Genomic DNA, 21,120 nt, shown 5'->3' with positions numbered 1-21,120 from the left:
CGCTAGAGCAATGTGTTTTCGGAATCCTACTCCCCCTCTTGTCATGTCAACCGCGAACCCATCGACGAGATAGACGGAGTCATCCAAGATTCTGCACCCCATGGAGCGGAAGCTGTCGACAGCATAGGAAGAGTTACTGATATTATATTGATTCTCATATTGGTGGTTTCTCGCTTGGATGTCGAAATAGCTTGATATGCTTCTAGATTGCAGTGCCAGGCCACTTTGATAAAGCTCGACAAGCACCCTCGGTACTCGTCGGTGGTAGTCGTCGCTGACGAAAGTAGCTGAAGTAGCATTTGACTCAATCACGGCCGTTGTACCAGGGCATTGCACAGGCCGAAAGCCCCAGCATTGGCGCGAAAAGCCCAACTCGGATCTTGGAGGCGTTCCGTAGCCCATCACACCTGTGTCAAGTAGCGATGTGAAGGTGGTCATTTGCATATGCTGAGTCAGGACAAGACCCTCGCAAAGACCCATTGGAGTGAATATTGCAGCAACGGATATGAGAAAGGGGTTGCTTCGACGGCTGGACCATGATCTCCCATACGGGATGAATGTCGGCATATCCTCCGCACAAGACACCTTGCCTGCAATGTGGTTCAGAACACTAAATATATGTCATGGCCGAGCTTGAACTGAAGCATCAACTTGCAACCGATCTTGACCACCGAGTACCTAGCTTCCTCGAGAACGACAAACCTAATTACCAGCCAATTTGATCCCAGAAGATGAAGTAAGGCCGCTCTAACCCGAGCTTAAACTGAGCCTTACGGAGCACCCTGAACAACACTGAGTAACAACCTGACCCAAAAAGGGGCCGAGGCCAACGAGTACGTTGGCTCCTGGCGGTCGGCTACACCTGTCTCTCAGCAAGACCTCTAAAATGAGCCTCTGTTTTGTGTGCATGGTACTCTTCTCTGCATTCCCGGCAACGACTATGCATGGAATCAATGGCTTCAGACAGCTCTATAGTACCTATCTTATCCTTCTAGCATGTGTTCACCTAGCTGGCCTCTCTCCGACCCTGGGTACCGTTGGCGGACCATGGTCTCGCCGCTATATTCACGTGCATCGGAACAGGGGTCAGAGAAGGGGAGGTCCTTTCAGCGTATAAGAGAGAAAGAGAGAAAGAGAGAGGTAACCTGCCTCGGTAGCTGTGGGATTGAGAGAAGCTACAGAGAATGGAGAGATAGACTTTGAAATACACCTGATATGCCTCAACCTCGTCTTCTTGCTCGGTGCCTTCGCATCTTGGACAAGCACGCTTCTCCGTCATTGCTTCCATCATCGACCCTTTTCGTAGCCTGTTCAAATCCCCAGCGCCTGATTTACCCCCGCCACATCCCAATACAGGAGCCTCATCTCCGTCATCATCCCCTTCTCCAAATCCACTTGCACAATCTGCGCCAGCGGATGTCGCAACTCCTCCCCGGTACTCCTCGCCACGAAGCGGACGCTGCTCACCCCCACGATCTTGTCGCTCCCTTCCTTCTCGAACACCTCTGGGTCCTGCACGTTGATGGCGGAGAAATATGACACCATTTTGCGCGACTAGTCCGGGAATCCATCCGGCCCGATGTTAGTTCCACCGTAGGGTAACGCGGGCGCTGGATTATGTATAGGGTTAACTTTACACAGCCACAGCTCAAATTGCTTAATCATGACTCACGCGAGTTATCGGGTCTACAGGCGGAAATGGACTTTTGCAAAGGTCAGGGTAAAACAAGGTTCGGGCATTTGGGTGCTTGGGAGATGGGCACGTCATTACGGCGGCATCCAACTCCACTTTTGTAGGGTATTGACTATTCAGCGACGTTCCTAGATGCAAACACTGTTGCCGAGCCGAACTCGCAGATATCGGTCCCATTTGCAACAAGCGAAAGAATAGGGCCTTATAGCGGATAGCTTGTTTGGTTCCCATATCAGAAAACACTTCGTAAAACTATCAAGTTTGCTGGGAACTTGAGGAAAGTCTTGCCCAGCTGGGCACGTTTAGTTGAGTTTGAAAGAGCAAGTATCTAAACCAAGTCCCTGGGTAACGTTAACGATTCCGATTCATCACTTCCTTCGTCGTTTGTTTGACCCAGCCCAAGGACTGTTGCCACTCTTCGTTTTCAAATCTAGTACCACCATTCCATCAGAACTGCTGCGTCGTCGTCCGAGACTTTGCATTGTTCGGGGGAGGCTATACGTTTGGGATGGAGTCGATTGTTCCCCATTTTCAATTGTCAATGCATCAACGTCAATTGGCTCCTCGAAAGATCCTCCCGAAGTCAATGCATCAACGTCGATTGGCTTCTCAAAAGATCCTCCCGCACATGGTTTCTCCACGGAATACGCACTTTCATCTAGTGTCTCCTCGTCGACCATCACTTCCTTCATTCCATCTAAGATGGTTTCGATTCCGTATGTTCTGCCAATTTGGTAGACTGAGTGGATTGTTTCTTGAAAAGAGTACGGCCATTTTGGATCGCTATGCATTTGATCATATCGTGCTTGGGCTAGTTCCTCCTGCCCGTCATTATCCTGGTTTTGGCAGGTCAACCTCTTTAAACCCGAAGAGAGAAGAATCGCGTTGGTATAAAAGTGCGCAAAATTTGAATCCAGGGTTGGTGCCACAACCTTTCTCTTAAGATTTGCAAGATTTGCATAGATTTTTGTCGGTATGGGATCATTTCTTGCCTCTATCTCCAATGCTCTTCCTTGGTCCAGTATATGCAGATCCTTCTCGTGACTTTCATTCTGGCTAAGCATTGGCGATGATGAATCAAGTAAATAAAAGCACCGTTTCTTGAACACGTCACTTCCAGCAACGGATCTGACCTTCACAACCAGGAGGAATCCCCAATTCCCGGATGTCTCTAATGTGGAATTCGATAATTTGTGAGTCGAGGTCTTTGATATCTCTGGCCCGTCAGATGATCTAGAAACGCGCATAAAGCTTGCTTCGTGTTGTAGATGACCTGTCCTCAAACTCTGGTAAGTTTTCAACGGGAGTCTGAGGCCTTGTGCTTGACTAGGTTTCAGGATGGCTTCGTTGCCAATTGCACCAACACAAGGTGTAATATTCCCATCAACACTGGCAACAGAAAATTCTCTAGGTAAGGCTTTGTGTGAAATAGACTGGCTCCAGCAGGTGGCCGCGGCTTCGAGTTTTTCAACCACCTGAGCGTTTTTAATCTCTTGCACTAATCGGATTAAGCCCTCCTCATCTACCTGAGGGCCCCTCTTGGGCGTCTCCCCAAAGATATCGACCGCGCTGTCCGCGACGGCGACAATAGTTAATTCGTGATAATGATCCCAAACAGTTGGATCTTCACGTCCTAATCCATGGCCCCGATCGCCGAGGAAGGACGTAAACATCATTCGCAACTGTAACATTTCAAGCGGGTTTTCAGACGACGTGTACGCCCTGTCACACCCAGTCCAGATACTTTCGATAGTATCAATGCATGATCTTGAAACACGGATCGAGTCATGGTGGTTCGAGGCGATTCGCAATGCTTTCATCACCTCCTTTTTTTTAGCGGGCGATTTTGCCAATTGCAAAATCTCCCGGACATTGTCAACTGTAACTTCCAGACCATAGAAAGTATGGTGCATGTGTCTGCCATCACGTATTGCATACCCATGCCCATCAAAGAAGCTCAGAGCCTTATTCATCTCAATCGAAGTGGCTAAGGAAGCCTCGGCCATTTCAGGTTCCAGAGGTTCAAGGTTGAGGAGAGTGAAGTCCGATGGATCAGCAGTACTGAAAACATCCGTTTCATTTGCAAGACTCGGTGCTACTGTTTCCGCAAGGGAAATTAGTCCTTCTATAATGTCTCTCCGGTGTACATCGCGTGCCCAGTCAAAAATATAGTCCATAATCAAGAGTAGCCGTAAGGAGTCTTCCTCTTTGGTAAGTCGACCATCCCAAAGACCGTCGATAATTCGCTGTGACTTGTCAGCAGAGAACAAGACTAAAATAGTCAGACTCGACTCACGAAGCGGTGTGGTACCACCTGATCGTCAACATATGCTGCCGAAATGCGCCAATATTCTCCTTTATATCCAATGAACCACACTAACGGCTCTGCCTTCCACTGGCTTCCTGGACCAGAGGCTTTTTTAAGGCCGTACTGGAGATCAAGCAAGGTCCGGATTGTGAAAGCGGTCTGTGTTTCAATTTGCGTAAAGCTGCCGTTACCGCGCTCCGACTTCGCCTCGAGCACTAGGAAGGGGAATAGCAGCGGCTCGTTATTGTTCTTATTCGGAAATGGACTATGTTTCACGCTTTCGCCGATCAGAGTTCCGCTGCTGCTTAGAGTACAATAAAGCAATCGTTTAAATCTAGCAGTGGCTCGAAAGCCGTAGACTCGATCTGGTTTTTGACGGCCGGGAAGCTGACTTGCTATTTCAGGATCATGATTTATGAGCTCATCTGCACGATCGTCGAAGATACTGTTGAGACCAGAGTCGAATCTAAGGAAGATAAGTAAGGAAGATTCCACATACCGGTTTCTGCCCGGCTTACCTTTCGTCCCCCTTGGCCTGAACTGGGCAGGAACAGACACCTCGTCTTTCCCGGCGTTCTGCTAAGGAAGGACGAGCCGTGTCAGAGACCGTCAGAGCTGCCTCGAGTTCGGATCTCCATAAGCGTGCGCGACAACGTATACTATATAACTGTCAGCATTCGTCCTCCTTCCCAGATTAGCTATACCATGTCACTTCAACCTCGAACCTGGACAGAATCTCAGGCTCCAAGGCTAGCCGCCAACCCATCTCGTTTTTATTTGCGTCTAGGCATCGTATTGCCTTTTCGGTAATGATTTCCGCCCGCTTCTTGGTAGAATGCCTCCAAGGCTTGTCCTTTGACTCGATGGTCACGCTCGTAGAATATTTGTTGTAATCGGTCTTTCCCAAGATTTCGATGTCATCGAAAATGGCTCGGTGAGATGGAGGATGAAGGTGCCGCCGCTCAAAAACAATTCCAAACTTCTCGCATAACGCGCGGCTCGGAGCCATGGTGCTACCCGTTGCGAAAAAAACAGGAAATATCCCGTGGCAGATGAAGATCGTTCCCATAGAATTGAGGACTGAGGCTCAGCAGCACCATCGCCAAGCCCCTAGGTGGGAAGCTGCAGGCCCTCTCGGGCGTCAACATTTGACCTAACTTAAGAGAGCGCGGAGCTACGGCAGGGCATGGGGAGTGCCCTCCTTACCCAAAACTACTCAGAAACGACACTCCCCCTCTGCTATGATTCACCTTTAGATCATGCCAAGCAGGGCGTAAGAAGCAACAGTGAACGGCTTGAAATCGCTGTCTCACGGCCTAGGTCTGAAAATATTAGTTCTGGGCGACTAGAATTATGGCGGCCACGGTCAAAATCGGAGTTAGGGATGAACATAAACATAATTAAGCAACAAAGGTAAGCATTGGGATGTTTTTTGCTTTTCAATGCTAGGGCTGAGGTGTGCTATTTACGACGGCAAATACACCCACCATTGTAGGGCATCATTGGTAAGGGTGATATTCCCATACGTAGCTCTCAATGCTCGGACACAGCATAGAACCGCCGAAAGATAGACCCGGACAGTATCTCCCCAAAGGTAATCGTCTGAATGCCTCAAGCAACGAGATTGAAGCTTATGACAATACGTCAGCTATCTCTAACGATGTATTTGCTACTCCTGGCCATGCACCCACTATCTTTGATGATCTGTCGAAAGCCTCGGAGACAAATCAGCAGATTCGATAATAGATGAACAGGAAAGGGGATCGTTAAAACCCTCCAACCTGCTCAGCTACTGCGGCCCTCCCGAGACCCACACCAAGTCGATAATAAACCGAACACCGGACCGAACCCTGTAAGTCTTCATATCCCCATCACAGCAAGTTTCACCTGTTCATCATGCATATCAATTCAAACTCGCCGTTTCCATTCCTCTTCAGTTCTCCTTTCCGAGCAAGTTCCTTGTGATGCTGGTCAACCCCTTCTTGTCGAAATCCTTGCTGTTTCCGGAGCTCGTCAATGGAGAGGGTGACAGTCAAATCTCCACCGGGCTTCAATTCCACTCCGGTCTTGGTGAAGAATATGACTGTCTTTTCGTTCTTTGCTTGTGCAGCTAGACCTTTTTTCCTCGCCTTAAAGGGAACCAAATTTTCCAGGGCACCCCTCTCTTCCGATAAGTGCAGTGAGATATACCCTCTTGCCGTAAGCATGACCTCCTTTGCATCCCAGAGTTCTTTGAATTCGAACCCATATCGGTCAGCATTTCGGCGGCGATAAGCTGCAGCGAATTTCCCCGACTGCTGCAAACTCTTGGAAATGCTGTCATTGATTTTGGTACGAAGAGCGCTGGCCACCGACTGGCCTGCGTCAAGAAACTTGAAAAGATCCTCTTGCAGCGTTCCACGAAGGCAGAATCATATTCAAGGACTGTGGGTTCTCTTTTGAAACCTGCTTCCATTGTCACGTATTCGTGGACTTCTTTAAGTGGAGCACTACCTGGCATTCCCTTTCGAGATTTTGCTCCTGTCTCGGTGAAAGATATCTCGTCGAGCGGGATTGCTAGTAGGCACATCACGAAGTTCAGAGCAGCATCCGGATTGAACATTGCTGCCACCGGGTGGTCGACAAAGGCCGTCATGCGCCGCACAATATGGTCTTCGAACTCCTTTTCGAAACGTCGCCTTTGAACTTGACGTTGAGACCTTGGACCAAATGCTTTCTGCCTTCTTGATAATGCTTCTTTGCGCAACGGCCGCCCACAATCAGGAAAGGGAGTGGCAAGATCTCTAGAACACAGTAAGACATTTGACTATGCAACTGGAGCTTTTCCTTCTTCCAACGTGAGGCAGGGCAAGTCGATTTACCTCCCCTTCCCTCTCCAATGCCAATCGTATGCAAAGACGACATCCGGGCCCAGGCACTTTCTGGAAAGCAGCTGAATGGTCTGGCTGCCCGCGTCCCAGAACTTGGTAACTCCAGCCTCTCTGGACTGACAGTGTAGTATTAGTCTAAGGTCACATATGATTCGGATCGCCCGCAGGTTGTGCAATTCCATGCGCGTCTTCCTTGGCAAAGGTTGTCTCCTGTGTACGGAAGTGGTCGGTCTCATCGGTCAGGAGTTGTCGCGGGTTCGTTGTATCATGGTCCCCGTCTTCCTTTCTGAGAAAATGAATAAATGAATCCAGCTCTTTCTCGTCCAGCTCCGATAGCACTTCTATGGCGAATTGTAGTGCGGCATCTGAGCCTTGGAGATTTATCTCTTCCGAAGGTACTTCCAGGGCCCCGGAAATCTTCAAGCATTGAGTTCCATCGCTGCTCGGGGTTGGAACAGTTGGAGGGATGGATTTGTTTTGCGACCGCTGTCGAAGACTTGTATCTCTTGCGCTTTCGAGGTGATGCTTCGTCGGTCTCGACAGCAAAGTTATGAAAAGCACTGAAATTGCCAACAATCTGGAGAGTTCTCTGTCTTCTCTGCTTTATCTTCGAGGTGCGGAAGTTGCAAAGATCTTCATACACAATACTTACGGTATCACAACTGTTTTCGGGCTCAAGGCACTCAGCAGGCACTCAGCTGAAGCTACGAAAGGTGAAGAGGTCTGCATGAGATCAAATACCCACAGCACCGTTGACGTTCGGTAGTGAACACGCCACTTCATCCATCGGAGAGGGGCAGCATTGATTTATTCGATTTGAAGTGCGCATGAGATTGATGCACTGGAAGACGCGTCATCATCACAACCCGATGGTAAGATATTATTCTATGCGCTGATTGATGACTAAGTATATATTCTCTTCTTTAATATTACTATTAGGGCTGCTGCTGAGTTTCAGTATACAAAAAGTGAATTTGATAGGATTCCGGCTGAGAATAAATCTGAACGCAAAGGGTGTATTATTTATTTTATTTATAGAATACAAAAAGAAAGGAAACCAAAAAGTGCGGCCACTGTGGATTGAACACAGGACCTTCAGATGATACTGAACCGAAGTTAAACTTCAGTCTGACGCTCTCCCAACTTGGCAAACGTTAGTTACGTGATTTGTTTAGCCGTATGGCTGTGTCTTACCTGAGCTATAGCCGCTTTGCAATTGTTGGTTAAAATTGGGTCAATTTAATTTATAATTACAATCGATTTTTATGAGTACTGCGTGGGCTCTTTGCCAAGTAACAGCTAGCCGCTAAGCCTATTTTGTTGCATCGCTAAATGGTCGCCGAGACCTTCCTCCCCTTCAACGACTGCTTTGGAAGGCATTACAATGCTCTTTCCTGTGAGCAGTAAATAATAAGGCTTATATGAGATTATTCGAATTATGTCAAAGTAGATCACGGTGTTGCGCAGCTAAACTTTTGGGTGACATCGGGCAGAACTTAGATGTCGCTTTGTGCCGTGCCACTTTTCTTTTAGCGTGCCGAGTTTCGTGTCTGCATGCGTTCTGAAGTGCCTGAGATATGGCAGCGACAGGTCTGTAGTGGTTGTGTGCACTGCAAATTGTTTGTAGGAAGTCTGTTTTCGGAGGTTTCGTGCATATTTATATAGGCAATGCATAGAAATCGGTAGGTGTTGATTAAATACATTCTCTTTGAACGAGGTTTCCCCGAGCCGAGGAGGAGGCGGCCCAGTCTGGCTATCTAGATTACTTGAGAACGAAAAACATAATTACCATTTACGGTTTGACCCCAGAGGGTGAGCGAAGGCCGCATTCCCAGCCCTGCATGAGTCTCAGACAGTCAGCCTCAAACCTCGCAAATTCCTAGTCCTTACGCTGTTGCGCAAACTGTCTACCAAAGGTGATTGCTTCAAGGGCCCAAAAGATGCCTAGAGACTCGGTGAATCCTGAAAACGCAGTGCGGAGACCGACCGGTGACTCTCCGGGCCTCCCAATACCATGTGAACGCTTCCCGGGATGATGTTCTTCATGGTGCTCGGCTAAGTCACGCGCATGGTGATTTGCACGAGCTGTGGGTACGCTATCCACCTTATTTCGTGTATTTCACAGGTCCCCCATCGCTCGCAATTGACTTCGTCGACGCGATTTGCGCAAGGCTGACTTGTAGAGCCCCATCACCAAAATCATGGTGTTGATGATTCTACTGGAGCTGGCGCGCCTCGTGACCTCGTTGTCGGTCCCGCGACTCTGGCATATATCCTTGCCTACGTGCCTCATCTAGCATTGCTGTATAATATCACCGTCGCCTACCTCCACTAAGTGCTGAGGACAGGCACTTACGATCTGTTCGAGCACCTCTTGTATCGCCCGGGCTAGTCGTGGACTGCCGCGCCAGGCCATCGTTCAAAAACGAATATAAATACCAAAGATTTCTCATGAGACTATGCAGTTTCAGCCTTATGGGCGAAGACGAGGTCAAGATGCGGTGGTGGCAGAGAGGTGAAAGTTTCACTGGACGGCGATGCTTCTACAGAACCTTTGTGTGCGATTTAGGTGCGACTACACCCCAAACAGCATGGTTGCCAAGCATCGTGCGGTACCAATCATACGGAACATCATGCCTCGAGGCCTTCCCACATTTTCTCGTGGTGGGAAATCCGATATTCCTGATGTGTATTCGCGCACGAATGATCGCCATGAGTCTGTGGACCAGTGGTGGGTACGCTACCTTGGGTGTTACCATCCTGGTTAGAGACAACGCTAGCTAGGCGGCAGCCGAGCCGCCAGGGGTGGATGAAGCAGGCATTCCTATCTAGAAGTCACTATCCAAATGATGGAATGCGTTCGAGATGGGTTCCTTTTTCGTACCGCAATGTTCATAGTATTTGCCAAGGCTGTAGCCTAGTGCGAATTTATCTAGCTGTTGCTCAACTCGTGACCAGCACAAACTAGGCACCCCCTGCCCAGGATGCATGGGTACATGAGATGAACATGTCCAATCTCAAAGATCCGAATACTCATTGGTACTCTGGTGACTCCAGTTTCCACAGACTTAGCCCAGACGAGGCTAGCATACCTGGCCAGGCAACCGGTCACACGATGTATATTTCAACGACAACTCATCGCCTGCCTTTAAGATCGTCGCTCTGCTGTTCCTTCGTGCATTGAGAACCTTATCACTTGTCAAAGCTCAGTTTATGTTGCGACTGCGCATAGTTGTCATTCTGGGATGCCTAGGCTACGAAAGTGTTCGTTGAAGTAAGTATTACATTACTTGCTGGCATTCTCAAGCTTTCGCCACTACTTTGTGAACGCAATTAACGCCCCACTGCTCCCAAGTTTTCCTCCTAGATGGGCCCGCACGTGTCGATACGGTCAATGTGGTTTCGTACGGTGTTCCTTTGGCGTTGAGTTTCCGACCAGCTGTTGAATAGAGGTTATCTTGGGAGGTCGGCTTGGGTTCGCTCTGGACTACCCTCCACCTATTTCGCGTGGAGACGCAACGTCAGCATAGGCCTTGGACTTCTTCTTCCCCGACTCTCCCGGCCTCCACAACGGCTCGTCCTGCTCAATCGTTCGTCATTTGCCAGTACGTACATCGGTCTCTCCATCAACGAAGCGGCTCCACCTCTAACGTATTGACCAGAAGTTATCGTGGTCGGTATGTGGGCCTTGGTTTCAGTAGACTCCAGATTCCATTTCAGCCTCGGCCTTGTACGCGACACACCCGAATAAGGCCAACATGTCAGCCTAGTGTTACTGCGAAACCATGGCCTTCTTATCGAATAACCCTTTGCGTGTGGCAATTGCCGCAACGTGCGTTGGCGCAACTTGGACATGTCTCCGTTCGGATTGATATTTGATTTTGCCCGCAACAACACTGCCACCGAATTATCATCCTGAGGAATTGTTCTTGAGGAACTAGATTGGCCGTACGCATGTCCAAATGAAGACGATGATTTTCTTCTTTGACTTCGGTGGCTACGAGAAACATATAGCAAGTCAGCTTTTATGTTCAAACAGCAAGCTTGTCCCAGCATTCCTCTAGCATCTGCAATACGCAGTTGTGGCATATGCAGGACCCAAATTGGTCGTCCTTCTCAAGACCTCGCTGAACAAGCATACGACAAAAGCAATACGACGTCAGAGCCCCAGGGAGGCGCTGAAATGCAGATTTGAGGAAAGTTTAGCGCACTGGATGCTTCAAATTCTCGCGAAACCCATCCGGAGCCAATCTGATTTTGAAACCAGGAAATATAACTCACCATAATATTGCTTCCAGCTCATCGAGAAAATGACAAGGTCTTCAGGGAATTTTTGCCGAGTATAACGGCAGGATTATGCTGACCGTCTTTTCGGCGCGCCAGCGACATGCGGTCCGCTACTAGGACGGATTTTGCATAGTGCCCATCAATTAGGCCCACGTGTTGTGCTCCCAATGGTGATGACGATATTTGCGCATACCTATTCTAAGGCATTCCGTCGCCGTGCTACAAGAAATGGTTACCATCCCTGGAATTTGCGTGGGACCTGTGTTATGGCAGACGTCCGAGCAAATTTGCAGGACCCACACCACCCTGGATTGCCTGCGGTAATCGGACTTGGGATAAGTATTATACCAGCAAGGCACAATCCGCCGTGTATGGTGAGGCTGAGACTCACTTACATGAAGTCTAGACCGAAGCATGGTGGGGCCGCCTAACATCGTATTCCCTCCCCTTGGACCAAATTACGCCCACTTCACTCCTCTGTCGGGTGCTAGCATTTTTGCCACCGCTCGTCAGTTTTGACAGGCTGAAAGAGACACAGCCATACCTGGATAAGGACCGCTTCCTAGCAACCTCTTAATTTCATTTGATATTCATGTCACGCTCACGGACGTCGTACTGGTCCCGAAGAGAATATCAAGCAGGTCCGGGCTACAATAAAATCACAAATGACATGTGTGTTACAAACGTGCTGATCATTTGACGCGGCTCGGACTACTCACATGGGTCTGAATCGCTTTGGACAGGGTACTCGGACTCGTTAGAGAGGTGAGGGCTTTTTAATCACATCAGAGCCCAGTCCCCGAGCCAAATCACCAGTCCGATGGGTTTGCAGATGAGCTGGAATCGTCAGTTGGTCGTCCTGCTGGGTAGGCTTGCCACGCCACCGTCCAATTATCCTCACACATAGGCTATACATGGGACGAATTAGAAAGCATCTAAAGAACTCATACTGTGGCTGTTGAAAGCTTCGCATCATATTGGTTTGATTAGTGCCGAATTTGGAGCTATCAATGGCACTGATTGGACACTGAACAAGACAGGCATACTTGGTGGTAGTGCAGCTAGGCGTATTCTCAACTGACACACCTCGTGTTCAACAGAATAGCTACGGGTGGTGTAGGAGAGCTACTGATATGATAATTCCTTCGCACTGGGGAAATCCAAGTTGATTCCGGTATTCGTGCCCAGATCACCACTGCCAAGGAATGTTGAATGTTGGAAGGAATTGTGTAACGACTAGTGAACAAAGTACTTCTGGTGGTCAGGATTCTTGGTCAAGAAGGATTTTCGAATAACACTCTTTGCGCGCCTCTTAATGATGAATTTTGGGACACCATTTCAACATTTTGGCAAAGGAGACCTCTTGGCTAGATCCTGATCTAGCACGGTTTCACTGTTTTCCAACACGAAAACTGCTAATAAGTTTGGACGTGATTGTCTGCAAGGGTTTGTTCATTTTCAGGGTGAGAAGAAAATGTAGCCAAGAAGCTCGGCATTTCACTGCACAATACTGACATCTTGGAGTCTGAAGCAGTAATTATCACGGTTTCTTGACTCAGATTCTAGTTCCCACACTGCAAATCCTCCCTTCGAATGTGATACCGAGTCCGTAAATCCTTCCCGCCTCTATCCATGCAATTCTCACCTGAGTCATCAAGCCTCCCCGCAAAGCTCTCCTTCCCCAAGGTAACCACTTCGAGTTTCCGAATATCACTAGCGCTGGCCCGCACCTACTTAATGTTCGCAGCTGAGATTTCGTCTTCGCACCTTACCGTATCGATATTAGCCCCGATTCAGCAGATAACGTTATAATAAGCGCATGGAAAGCATATCGGGGAACAAGATGGGAAGCCCGGGAGTATTGCGCTCATAGCAACGCCAACGAAGGATCCGGCGCTTTCGGTCAAGACATTATCTGGCTGGATATCTGGCTGGAACTGAGCGGTCAAGCGGTGACGGCACAGCATCTGATAATATCCCAAGGTGTCAGCTCCGCTACCTTGAGGATTATCTTTTGCCAGAAGGGTATGCATATTACAGGCATTTTCTTGGGATTTTATCTGTTGAATAATGTCGCGGACTCAAATGCTAGACTCAACTTGGAATGCCTAATCGTGCCTAATCGTGCCTAATCTGTAAGAATAGATCCATTTTCCAGCAGAACACATTTTTCGGAGTGTGAAAACCAAATCGCGTGGCCTCAGGTGTCACAGCAATGCAAGGACTGTTGACGTTTCAAGGCAAATGCTTCGAAATTGTGCGCTCAGACCATACTTCGACTACCTTTTCTATACGATGATTCCTATCATCTCGGGACACGTGTAGCTCGTGCTTGAGGTAAAACTTTGCCGAGCTCTAGTTCAGAGATGCATAATTTACCATGGTAGGGCAATCGCCTTCGGCCTTTGGCCACTAATATCTCGATGCGCAAGTCGATGCACTGACCTTGAGACGGGAGCTCACCTGAAACAACCTTACACGCAGTGTGGTCATGCGCACAAAAACGGCTAGGCTGCCATTGGTGTGATGTATGGCCCTCATGGGGCGTAGCAGCATGTCTAGCACTACCTACCTTGTGTGTTACAATTGTTGAGCTACGCCAGACTCGAACACACGATCGTCAAGCATGCAGGCATCAGGTCATATGGTAGAACACATGCCAGCGCTAAGTCAACAGATCCTCGACGGCTCCAGATCTTTGAGCGCAGCTTTAAATCGACAGCCCATAAGCCTGAATTCAAACTACTTATCTCTTGGTCAACTAGGGACCGCACAGGAGCGCACAGGAGCAACTCCACTTCGGCAGTGAGCTTCGTGGGCGTGAACGGCAGTGCACTGGCCGCAACCTACATCTGCTTATCGGAAGATGTAGGACACCCATGCCGTCAATATTCTCCGAGTTTTTACTTGTGAACTATATGAACAATAGCGCAAACCGAATTTAGTGTATCGTGCTTCTTTTGATTTATAGATGCCGTCCACTTCCCAGATGCAAGGCCACGGAAACCGCAGGTTGCTTTCGCTCCTCAAGATTTGATGACCGCATTCGTCGCCTTCTTTAGTCACAACCACTTCTATCAAATGCCATCTTTCTTGTACAAGCGTGCCCAAGCATCCATGAACGTGGGCCCTCACCCGCGAATCGTTCAAAATTTCGGGAAAAGGCGATGACCTTGGGAAGCGTTTGCCTTGCGCCTCCGTTGGGCACCAACGACTCGCATACGAACCTGAGTGGTGCATGCTGTGAGGCGCGACAACCGTCATAATAACAGAAGGAATATCTGGTAACTGAACGGTCGCGCTACACTATCATTTGGCCTCCCCTCCTAGGGCGACCACGGCAAGTTACTGCCAAAGCACCCAACTACAAATATTAACCAATGACGAATGAGAGCATCGTCAGCCTAATAATTGCAAATCAGACAATGCAACGTTCAAACATCTGGCAAAGTGGTCAACTGACAGTATCAACCAAGAAATTCGTGAGTCCCTAGGCAGTTGTCGCTTTCTCTTCAGATCGAGGCCCAAATCTAGGCATTCCATACGGTTGCAAGATCTGTGATACCAGGGAGGCAGAGATGAGGATGGAGCTACCTTTGGTCGCTGCTATCTCAACTCCGGCCAAGATGTTACACAGGGAAGAAGAGATGTGTCCCTGTAGGCCCTATCCTGAAAGCACGCCCTTCCATATCGTGTCAGCTCTCTCAGGCGCTCAAATGAAATACAAGAAGTGCCCTATTGGAATACTATCTAGGATGTACCATTGTACGCTCAGATTAGTTCTTCTAACATTATCACTATGCCAAACGCTATTGTCTACTCACATCACGATCTCCATGTTGGCTCCAGGGGCCTTATAGCTTCTGTCCGACACCCTAGCTGTGACAAGCATTGAGGAATCGTTCAATGGAGGATGGCGTGTCAGACACAGGGGTTCGGATACTATGCGGCAGCTTTGAGAATTTGACATCTGTCAAGTGGGATTCCAGGTTTAAGGAACGCCAAAAATTCATCCGGAAAAACGAAAATGAGCCATATATTAATACGCTAAAACGCGAGGATGGAGAGGAAGGACGAGTGTCTCTTGCTCGAACTTTCATGCAAGGCCCGGACACTAACAATATATGCGTGCCGCAAGCTGACAAAGTCAGTCGATTTTGCTCTGGAGCATCATTGGACATCCTTCAGGACTCTAAGGCGCCTCATCTCGTAGCCTTGCTAGACGAACGAAGCATCAACGGAGGTACGATCAGATGCAGAGACACTCGTGGGCCGTGGACGGCAAGAGGTCTTTACGACAAATTGCGAGCTCCTGTAAGAGACCCTTCTCTTTTGTGGTGAAAGAAAGCGGAGAGATTTACTTATTGTCAATGCAGCGCTTTCCGGAGCAAGTAACACCTTGCGGGGCCTCCGCTATTTCAACTCCTGACAATGAGAATGAAAGCCAGCTTGTACAACCAGATGCAGAACGACGACTGATGTATGTCAAAACAAGAAAATTGCTTTCGTCAACGGGTTCTTTCTTGCTGACATGTCTTTAGCTATCTGGTCGACCTGGATCGCTGGTCTATTTATGCGCTCATTGGGACAGTATCAGAAAACCAAGCTCCTACTTTGCGGGCTGCTCTTTTCAGACATCTGGCATACGAGACCTTGATTGCAGCAACATTATCAGTAAGAATATCAGAACGAGCATCTCAAGCTCGTTCTCACTGAATGCTGCAAGCTGACGAATAACTATCTAGCCAAAAGGATTTCTTAGCTATCAACTGGCTTTTCACCTGCCATACTACGCGTTGAGGGAGTCAAGTCATGCGATCGAAGACCCTCGTAGGGATATGAACAATAATCCTCTTCGCCATTATCAAGATGTTTCTTTCCTAGATTGGAATGAGCGTCGGAGCACCTGTGACATTCTCTATGAAGCTCAAGTTTCCTGCGTAGTTGCGGGTCGAAACGAATGGATCTGGGATGCTTATTGTTTCGTCGATGCTTATTTCGACCAAGGAGAAGGTAGGGACAGCATATCGATTTATAAAGATGAAACTGAAGGCTACGAGGGTTTGTCTACAGATCCTCTTACGAGAGGTGAAGAAGACGCAGACAAACCAATTTGGGATCCAAGAATTTATTTCCTATTGCTCTTCAGGATCCGTCTAGAGCAAGTCAAAACGGAGTGGCAAAAAGTGGTAGAGAAAGTGTGGCAGAGCGTTCGACACTATGAACGGGTGTGTCTTGTCCCAACTCCATCTAATATGTCGTACAATCCTAACCAACCGATTAGGCTCAGCACGATCAAGTGTCGCAGGTCAGGAAATACAGCTCCTCAAAAGACGCTGATCAACATAGTGAAAACGTGCGCAAATCGCTAAATTTCACGAGAAAAGCTAGACAGCTCTCGAAAAAGCTTCTAGACGGTTTATCAAAAACCATCGATTCCTGCAAAAGGTTCAGTTCGAAGAATGCCGTTACTTTTCATGACCTTCGCAGATCTGAGTCTGCGTATCGCTCAATATCTGCAATACAAGAAATTTTCGAGGAATTAGAGGCTCTGAAGAAGACGCTGGAGGGGCAGGCAGTGCGTTGTGAGGATTTTACAAGAGATGTAAGCTCTACCTAGCGCTCTCCTTGGCGCATGATAATATACAAGGTCAGAGAAACTTGCTGCTGTTGACTAACATCTTGCTCTGAGCCTCTAGCTCGAACTTCACCTAACTCATGCAACAATTGATGTTGGCAATATCCAGAAGCAACTGGCCCAAGACAGCAAGACGCTGTCGGTGATTATGATAGTAAGCATTTGCATTGCTCCACTATTCTGTTCTTTGACTAAGCACTGTTTCTCCTTTCGTTTTGCAGTTGTTCATGTCTCCCATTATGTTGACCGCAGGCCTGTTCTCGATGGATGAATCTGTCCTGCCATTCCCCCAGAACACCAGGACATTTTTTCTCTCCACTATAGTTTTGGGAGTCGTGGGACTGGTTTTTGCAATCGCACCACCACATATCTTCAAATTGAGGCAAGGCCACCACGGACAGCTTAAAGGCTTCTCATTTCTGAAACGGCAAAGGACGTCCATCTTTCGGCAAACCAGTCCCTCCGATGACGCGTTGACTAGTTCGAATTCAGATGTCGAGGCACGGGCACTAGACACCACGATGAGGAATGCTATATCAAGGCATAGTGTACCATCAGTTTTTGCGCCACCGTCCATTGTCGATCAGCATTCGGGGTAATTGTTAAGCCACAAACCTCATATGAGGAATCCCTGCACAAATTAGTCCTCCGGCGTTTCCGACCTGATTTACCGATCGTAATGCTAGGATCAAATGCAACACAATGGAATGACGGTTGAGACTATCACTCAGACTGGCACATGGCAGGGCAATCCTTATCACACCATTCAATTGACACTGATAGTATGTCAAGTCCAAAAACACGATCGGTTGGACGCGCATGAGATATGTGACTATGGAGAAATGTCGATGGGACTTAGAGAACAAGATGACGCCCTGATCTAATCTTATCTACACATAGAAAAGAATGGACACGATCCTAGATTCCCACACCTTGAGGATTACCTATTGTAGGTATGTTAGACGCAAGGCCCGAACCCTGCTGCCAGTCTGGCCAATGAAGCCAATAAGGGGCCCCAGGAAGCCGACATCCTGCAACTCATGGTGGACTCCGTACTTAGTTTGCCAACGCCGCTGCAGGGGAGTTAAGACCTTATTGTCTAGCATGACATGAGACCAGATGCTGCCGACCTCACACCAAAATCCTGTTTAGCATTCGGAGGTCGCGAGCAGGTCATGTTACCGAGGGCCCCAGAGCAACAAGCACCCGCAATTGCTGCGAAGATAGATCGGCACATCGTGCCCTAGAAAGAATGAACGCCTCGAACGAGGCCAACCAATGTCACCACTCACAGCTGCCACGAACCTCGGCAGGCTGGGGGCCATCACCATCTCTGCGCGATGTGAGTACATTCAAGTGTGGACGGTATCTGGACAGGCGGCTTCTGTCTGTTGGAATAGTGTTGAAACATTCCCATGGAGAGGGAGATTTGAGTATTGTTTGGAACTCTAAACACCACTATGAGAGGCGGGCTGCCCAACGACATGACTGCTAAACCGGGCTTTGATGCAGTTCCTTTCGATGCAGCCCTAGCCAACTAGAATGAGCCTGCGCATTCCTGGAGATTGATGAGTCGTCCACTCATTTTAGCGTCCAGCCTAGTCATGCTTGCACATCTTTGATAATGAGTGCCATCCGGCTCATTTTAAGTCAGGTGCGAGCTTCTTCCAGCGACCGATCACCACTGCTCGCTCTGCTTCCGTCGAAGCTTTTATCTGTTCCAATCCTTCCGTGTAGCGTGCTGCAAGGATATAACTCAGGGTCTCCGAGTCCATCCTGCTCCTGTAATGCTCGTAGATGGAGCGGAAAGTATACGACCTCAAACCTATACCTTGTCGGGGGAAGAGAAACCCGCCGAGGCCCGTTTTTAGCCCTTTACCAAAGCCGCGCCAGCCGGATTTTCTGGCGCCTTTGTAAGGCTCATACACAACACCGCCCCATGCCTTGGCCACAATGACTGGATAGTTGAGCACACCAGTGGCCACGGAGCCTACTGCGCTGGTCAAGGGGTTTGCCTGGCTAACATTAGTCTCTTTGACCAGTTCCTCCGAATGCCAGCTACATGGGCGGTAGATCTTGAGCTTGTTCATGTCAAGAACACCCTCGTTTCCCAGAACAGTGGCAGCGAAGGCACTCAACCTGATGACCTGCTGTGGATCCTTACTCTTGGTTTTGACCCTCCACACAGCCGTCCGATTTGGCGCAAGCATACAACGCAAACGGTCAACCTTGATTTGCCTGTGGAAGCTAGAGGCTCCCTCCTCCGTGCCTTTCTCCGCCTTAATTCGGTCTCCGAGTTCTTTTGCCCGCTCTAATGTCTCCGGCTTAATTGCTTCGAATATCGCAGTAGCAAGGCCGTCTGCAGTAAGCTTCTTATAAGGGATTGGCGCTGGACCAGCTCCAGCACGGGCAACCATGGCTCCCCAGAATGGCTGGTCGCCAAAGAAAGGAACAATGACGGTAGGTCGCCCAAGTGCAATACCTGCGGCCGTAGTCCCAGCTCCGCCGTGGTGTACCACACACGACACGTGTTTAAAGAGCCAATCATGGGGACAATTTCCGAGCATAAACACATTGTCAGGTTTGTCGAGATCATCTGCACCGAGACCACCCCATCCTTTGGAAACCAATGCGCGCTGCCCGGTCTTTCGAACTGCCTCGAATATCGTATTAGTCATGGCATTGGGATCATCGACAACTATTGAACCAAAACCAATGTAGACGGGGGCTTCCCCAGCCGCTAGAAAGTCAGCAAGATCTGTGGGAGGCTGATAGTTAGTTGCTAGAGAGAGGAAATAGAAGCCTGCAATGTCAATATGCGGACCCCAGTCCTTCGGTTTCGGGATGAGAGTGGGGGACCTATACTCAAAGTAAGCATTCCATCGTGGTTGGATCTATTCTATGTAAAGGATTCTAACCAGCAGTATGTGTATGGGACGCGAAGCCTCTCGATTAGTGTGACTCCCGCGGCCTGGGTAAGTTCTCCTAAGTTCAGAGTGTCTCGCCGGAACTTATTGATGATATCGCCCAGGCCTTGCCACGTCATCAACTCGACAATGGTGTAGCTGCTTTCGTTTGTGGCACTTGGACTGTTGTCGCTGGTCTTGATGTTAGCAATCGGCTGGGGAAAGTCGCGCGTCGGTGACCATGGCATACTGTGCAGCAAGATACGGTTAGTGTGGATGCTGGCGGGTGGGTTAAAAGGTGCAAATCCTTACGTGAACATGAGATGGAGAGGAATGCCTAGTTTCTCTGCGCAGTGGATGTGCGCGAAACTGGGTGGGTTTGCGATTATGGCGTCTGCGACGAAGGGCGACAACTTCGATTTGGTGGAGTCTTCGTCGGCATCAGGCTTGTCAACAGTATCTACACAAGAGCTCCAACATCCCCGAACTATCTCGGCCATGCCTTTCCGTCGTTTGCTGATGTCACCTTCTTTGACGGATTTCATGCTCGGGATGAGCCCGGGATTCTTGACCATGAATGCCATCAATTCGGCCGGATCGCCTCCAATGTCGAAGAATTCGAGGCCATTTTCTTCGACAAACTTCTTGAACACCCCGTGCGTCGCCAGGCGTACTCGATGGCCGTAGCTGTGCCTCAAGACTTGGCCCAGCGCGACAAATGGCTGGACATCTCCGCGCGAGCCTACTATTTGGATGACGATGTTCAGTGGTGGTACAGCCAGAAGTTTCCCTTCTTCGTACTGTGGGGGTGTTTCGGGCTCTTCTGGTGCAGCATTCAAGCGAATATGTTCGAGCTGATCGACAAGCCTGGCGTCGCTTTTGCTGATATCAATTTCCATGCGTCCGTCATCTAACTTGGGTTAATACACACTGAGGCCAACTGTGCAAGCTACAGGGCAGTCGCGCAACTCACCTCCGACGTGGAGCCGGGTGCTGATGCCATCCTCGTTGATGTGGACGTCTGTCGGTTGTTCACTTTGGGGGAATGTGCCCTCTTCAGCAGTTGCTTGGCCAGACGCTGCCGGATAGGCTGGGGGCTGATTCGATGCCATGGGTGCCTTAGCTATGCCTTCGAACTCAAGCTGAGGTCTCCCGGAGTGTTATTTCGCAGAGGCCGTCCGCCGAAGAGTCGCAGACAGCGAGATAAAGTGGTGAGCAAGATGAAAGAGGCTCCATCAGCGGTTAATTCAAACACAGCTATCTCAAAAGAGTAAATGCAGTGCACACTGTGGTCTTGGGAGAGAAATGCCACAGATAATGTACAGACCTGTCTGGTTGGATTTAAGGTTGCGTTCACGCGGCGAGGCAAACAGGCAAAACAGGGAAACAGTACACAGATCGCCCTCGCCATGCATTAA

At 49.0% G+C, this 21,120-nt stretch overlaps 5 protein-coding genes across 5 annotated transcripts; 1 reads left to right on the top strand and 4 right to left on the bottom strand.

Moving 5' to 3' along the window:
• Positions 1-1,311: 1,311 nt before the first annotated feature.
• Positions 1,312-1,545, bottom strand: A1O9_00447 (uncharacterized protein; the record flags this gene model as incomplete). The annotated part of the gene is made up of 1 exon (XM_013409610.1): positions 1,312-1,545. The coding sequence occupies one exon, from the start codon at positions 1,543-1,545 to the stop codon at positions 1,312-1,314; it is 234 nt and encodes a 77-aa protein (XP_013265064.1).
• Positions 1,546-2,061: 516 nt separating this feature from the next.
• On the bottom strand, positions 2,062-5,010 carry A1O9_00446 (uncharacterized protein; the record flags this gene model as incomplete). The annotated part of the gene is made up of 4 exons (XM_013409609.1): positions 2,062-3,939; positions 3,990-4,467; positions 4,520-4,660; positions 4,706-5,010. The coding sequence occupies 4 exons, from the start codon at positions 5,008-5,010 to the stop codon at positions 2,062-2,064; spliced, it is 2,802 nt and encodes a 933-aa protein (XP_013265063.1).
• Positions 5,011-5,884: 874 nt separating this feature from the next.
• Positions 5,885-7,053, bottom strand: A1O9_00445 (uncharacterized protein; the record flags this gene model as incomplete). The annotated part of the gene is made up of 3 exons (XM_013409608.1): positions 5,885-6,360; positions 6,447-6,784; positions 6,863-7,053. 3 exons carry the CDS (start codon positions 7,051-7,053, stop codon positions 5,885-5,887), a joined length of 1,005 nt encoding a protein of 334 aa, XP_013265062.1.
• Positions 7,054-15,064: 8,011 nt separating this feature from the next.
• Positions 15,065-17,395, top strand: A1O9_00443 (uncharacterized protein; the record flags this gene model as incomplete). Its single annotated transcript, XM_013409607.1, has 7 exons — positions 15,065-15,472; positions 15,535-15,638; positions 15,700-15,832; positions 15,904-16,386; positions 16,443-16,763; positions 16,858-16,950; positions 17,018-17,395. 7 exons carry the CDS (start codon positions 15,065-15,067, stop codon positions 17,393-17,395), a joined length of 1,920 nt encoding a protein of 639 aa, XP_013265061.1.
• A 1,041-nt stretch (positions 17,396-18,436) lies between these two features.
• Positions 18,437-20,814, bottom strand: A1O9_00442 (uncharacterized protein; the record flags this gene model as incomplete). The annotated part of the gene is made up of 4 exons (XM_013409606.1): positions 18,437-19,655; positions 19,715-19,951; positions 20,015-20,612; positions 20,676-20,814. The coding sequence occupies 4 exons, from the start codon at positions 20,812-20,814 to the stop codon at positions 18,437-18,439; spliced, it is 2,193 nt and encodes a 730-aa protein (XP_013265060.1).
• Between the last annotated feature and the right edge of the window lie 306 nt (positions 20,815-21,120).

Source organism: Exophiala aquamarina (genome assembly GCF_000709125.1).
Source record: "Exophiala aquamarina CBS 119918 chromosome Unknown aczIA-supercont1.1, whole genome shotgun sequence".
Lineage (NCBI taxonomy): Eukaryota > Fungi > Ascomycota > Eurotiomycetes > Chaetothyriales > Herpotrichiellaceae > Exophiala > Exophiala aquamarina.
Note: the sequence above shows the minus strand (reverse complement) of the source record. Positions and strands in the feature narration are given on the sequence as shown.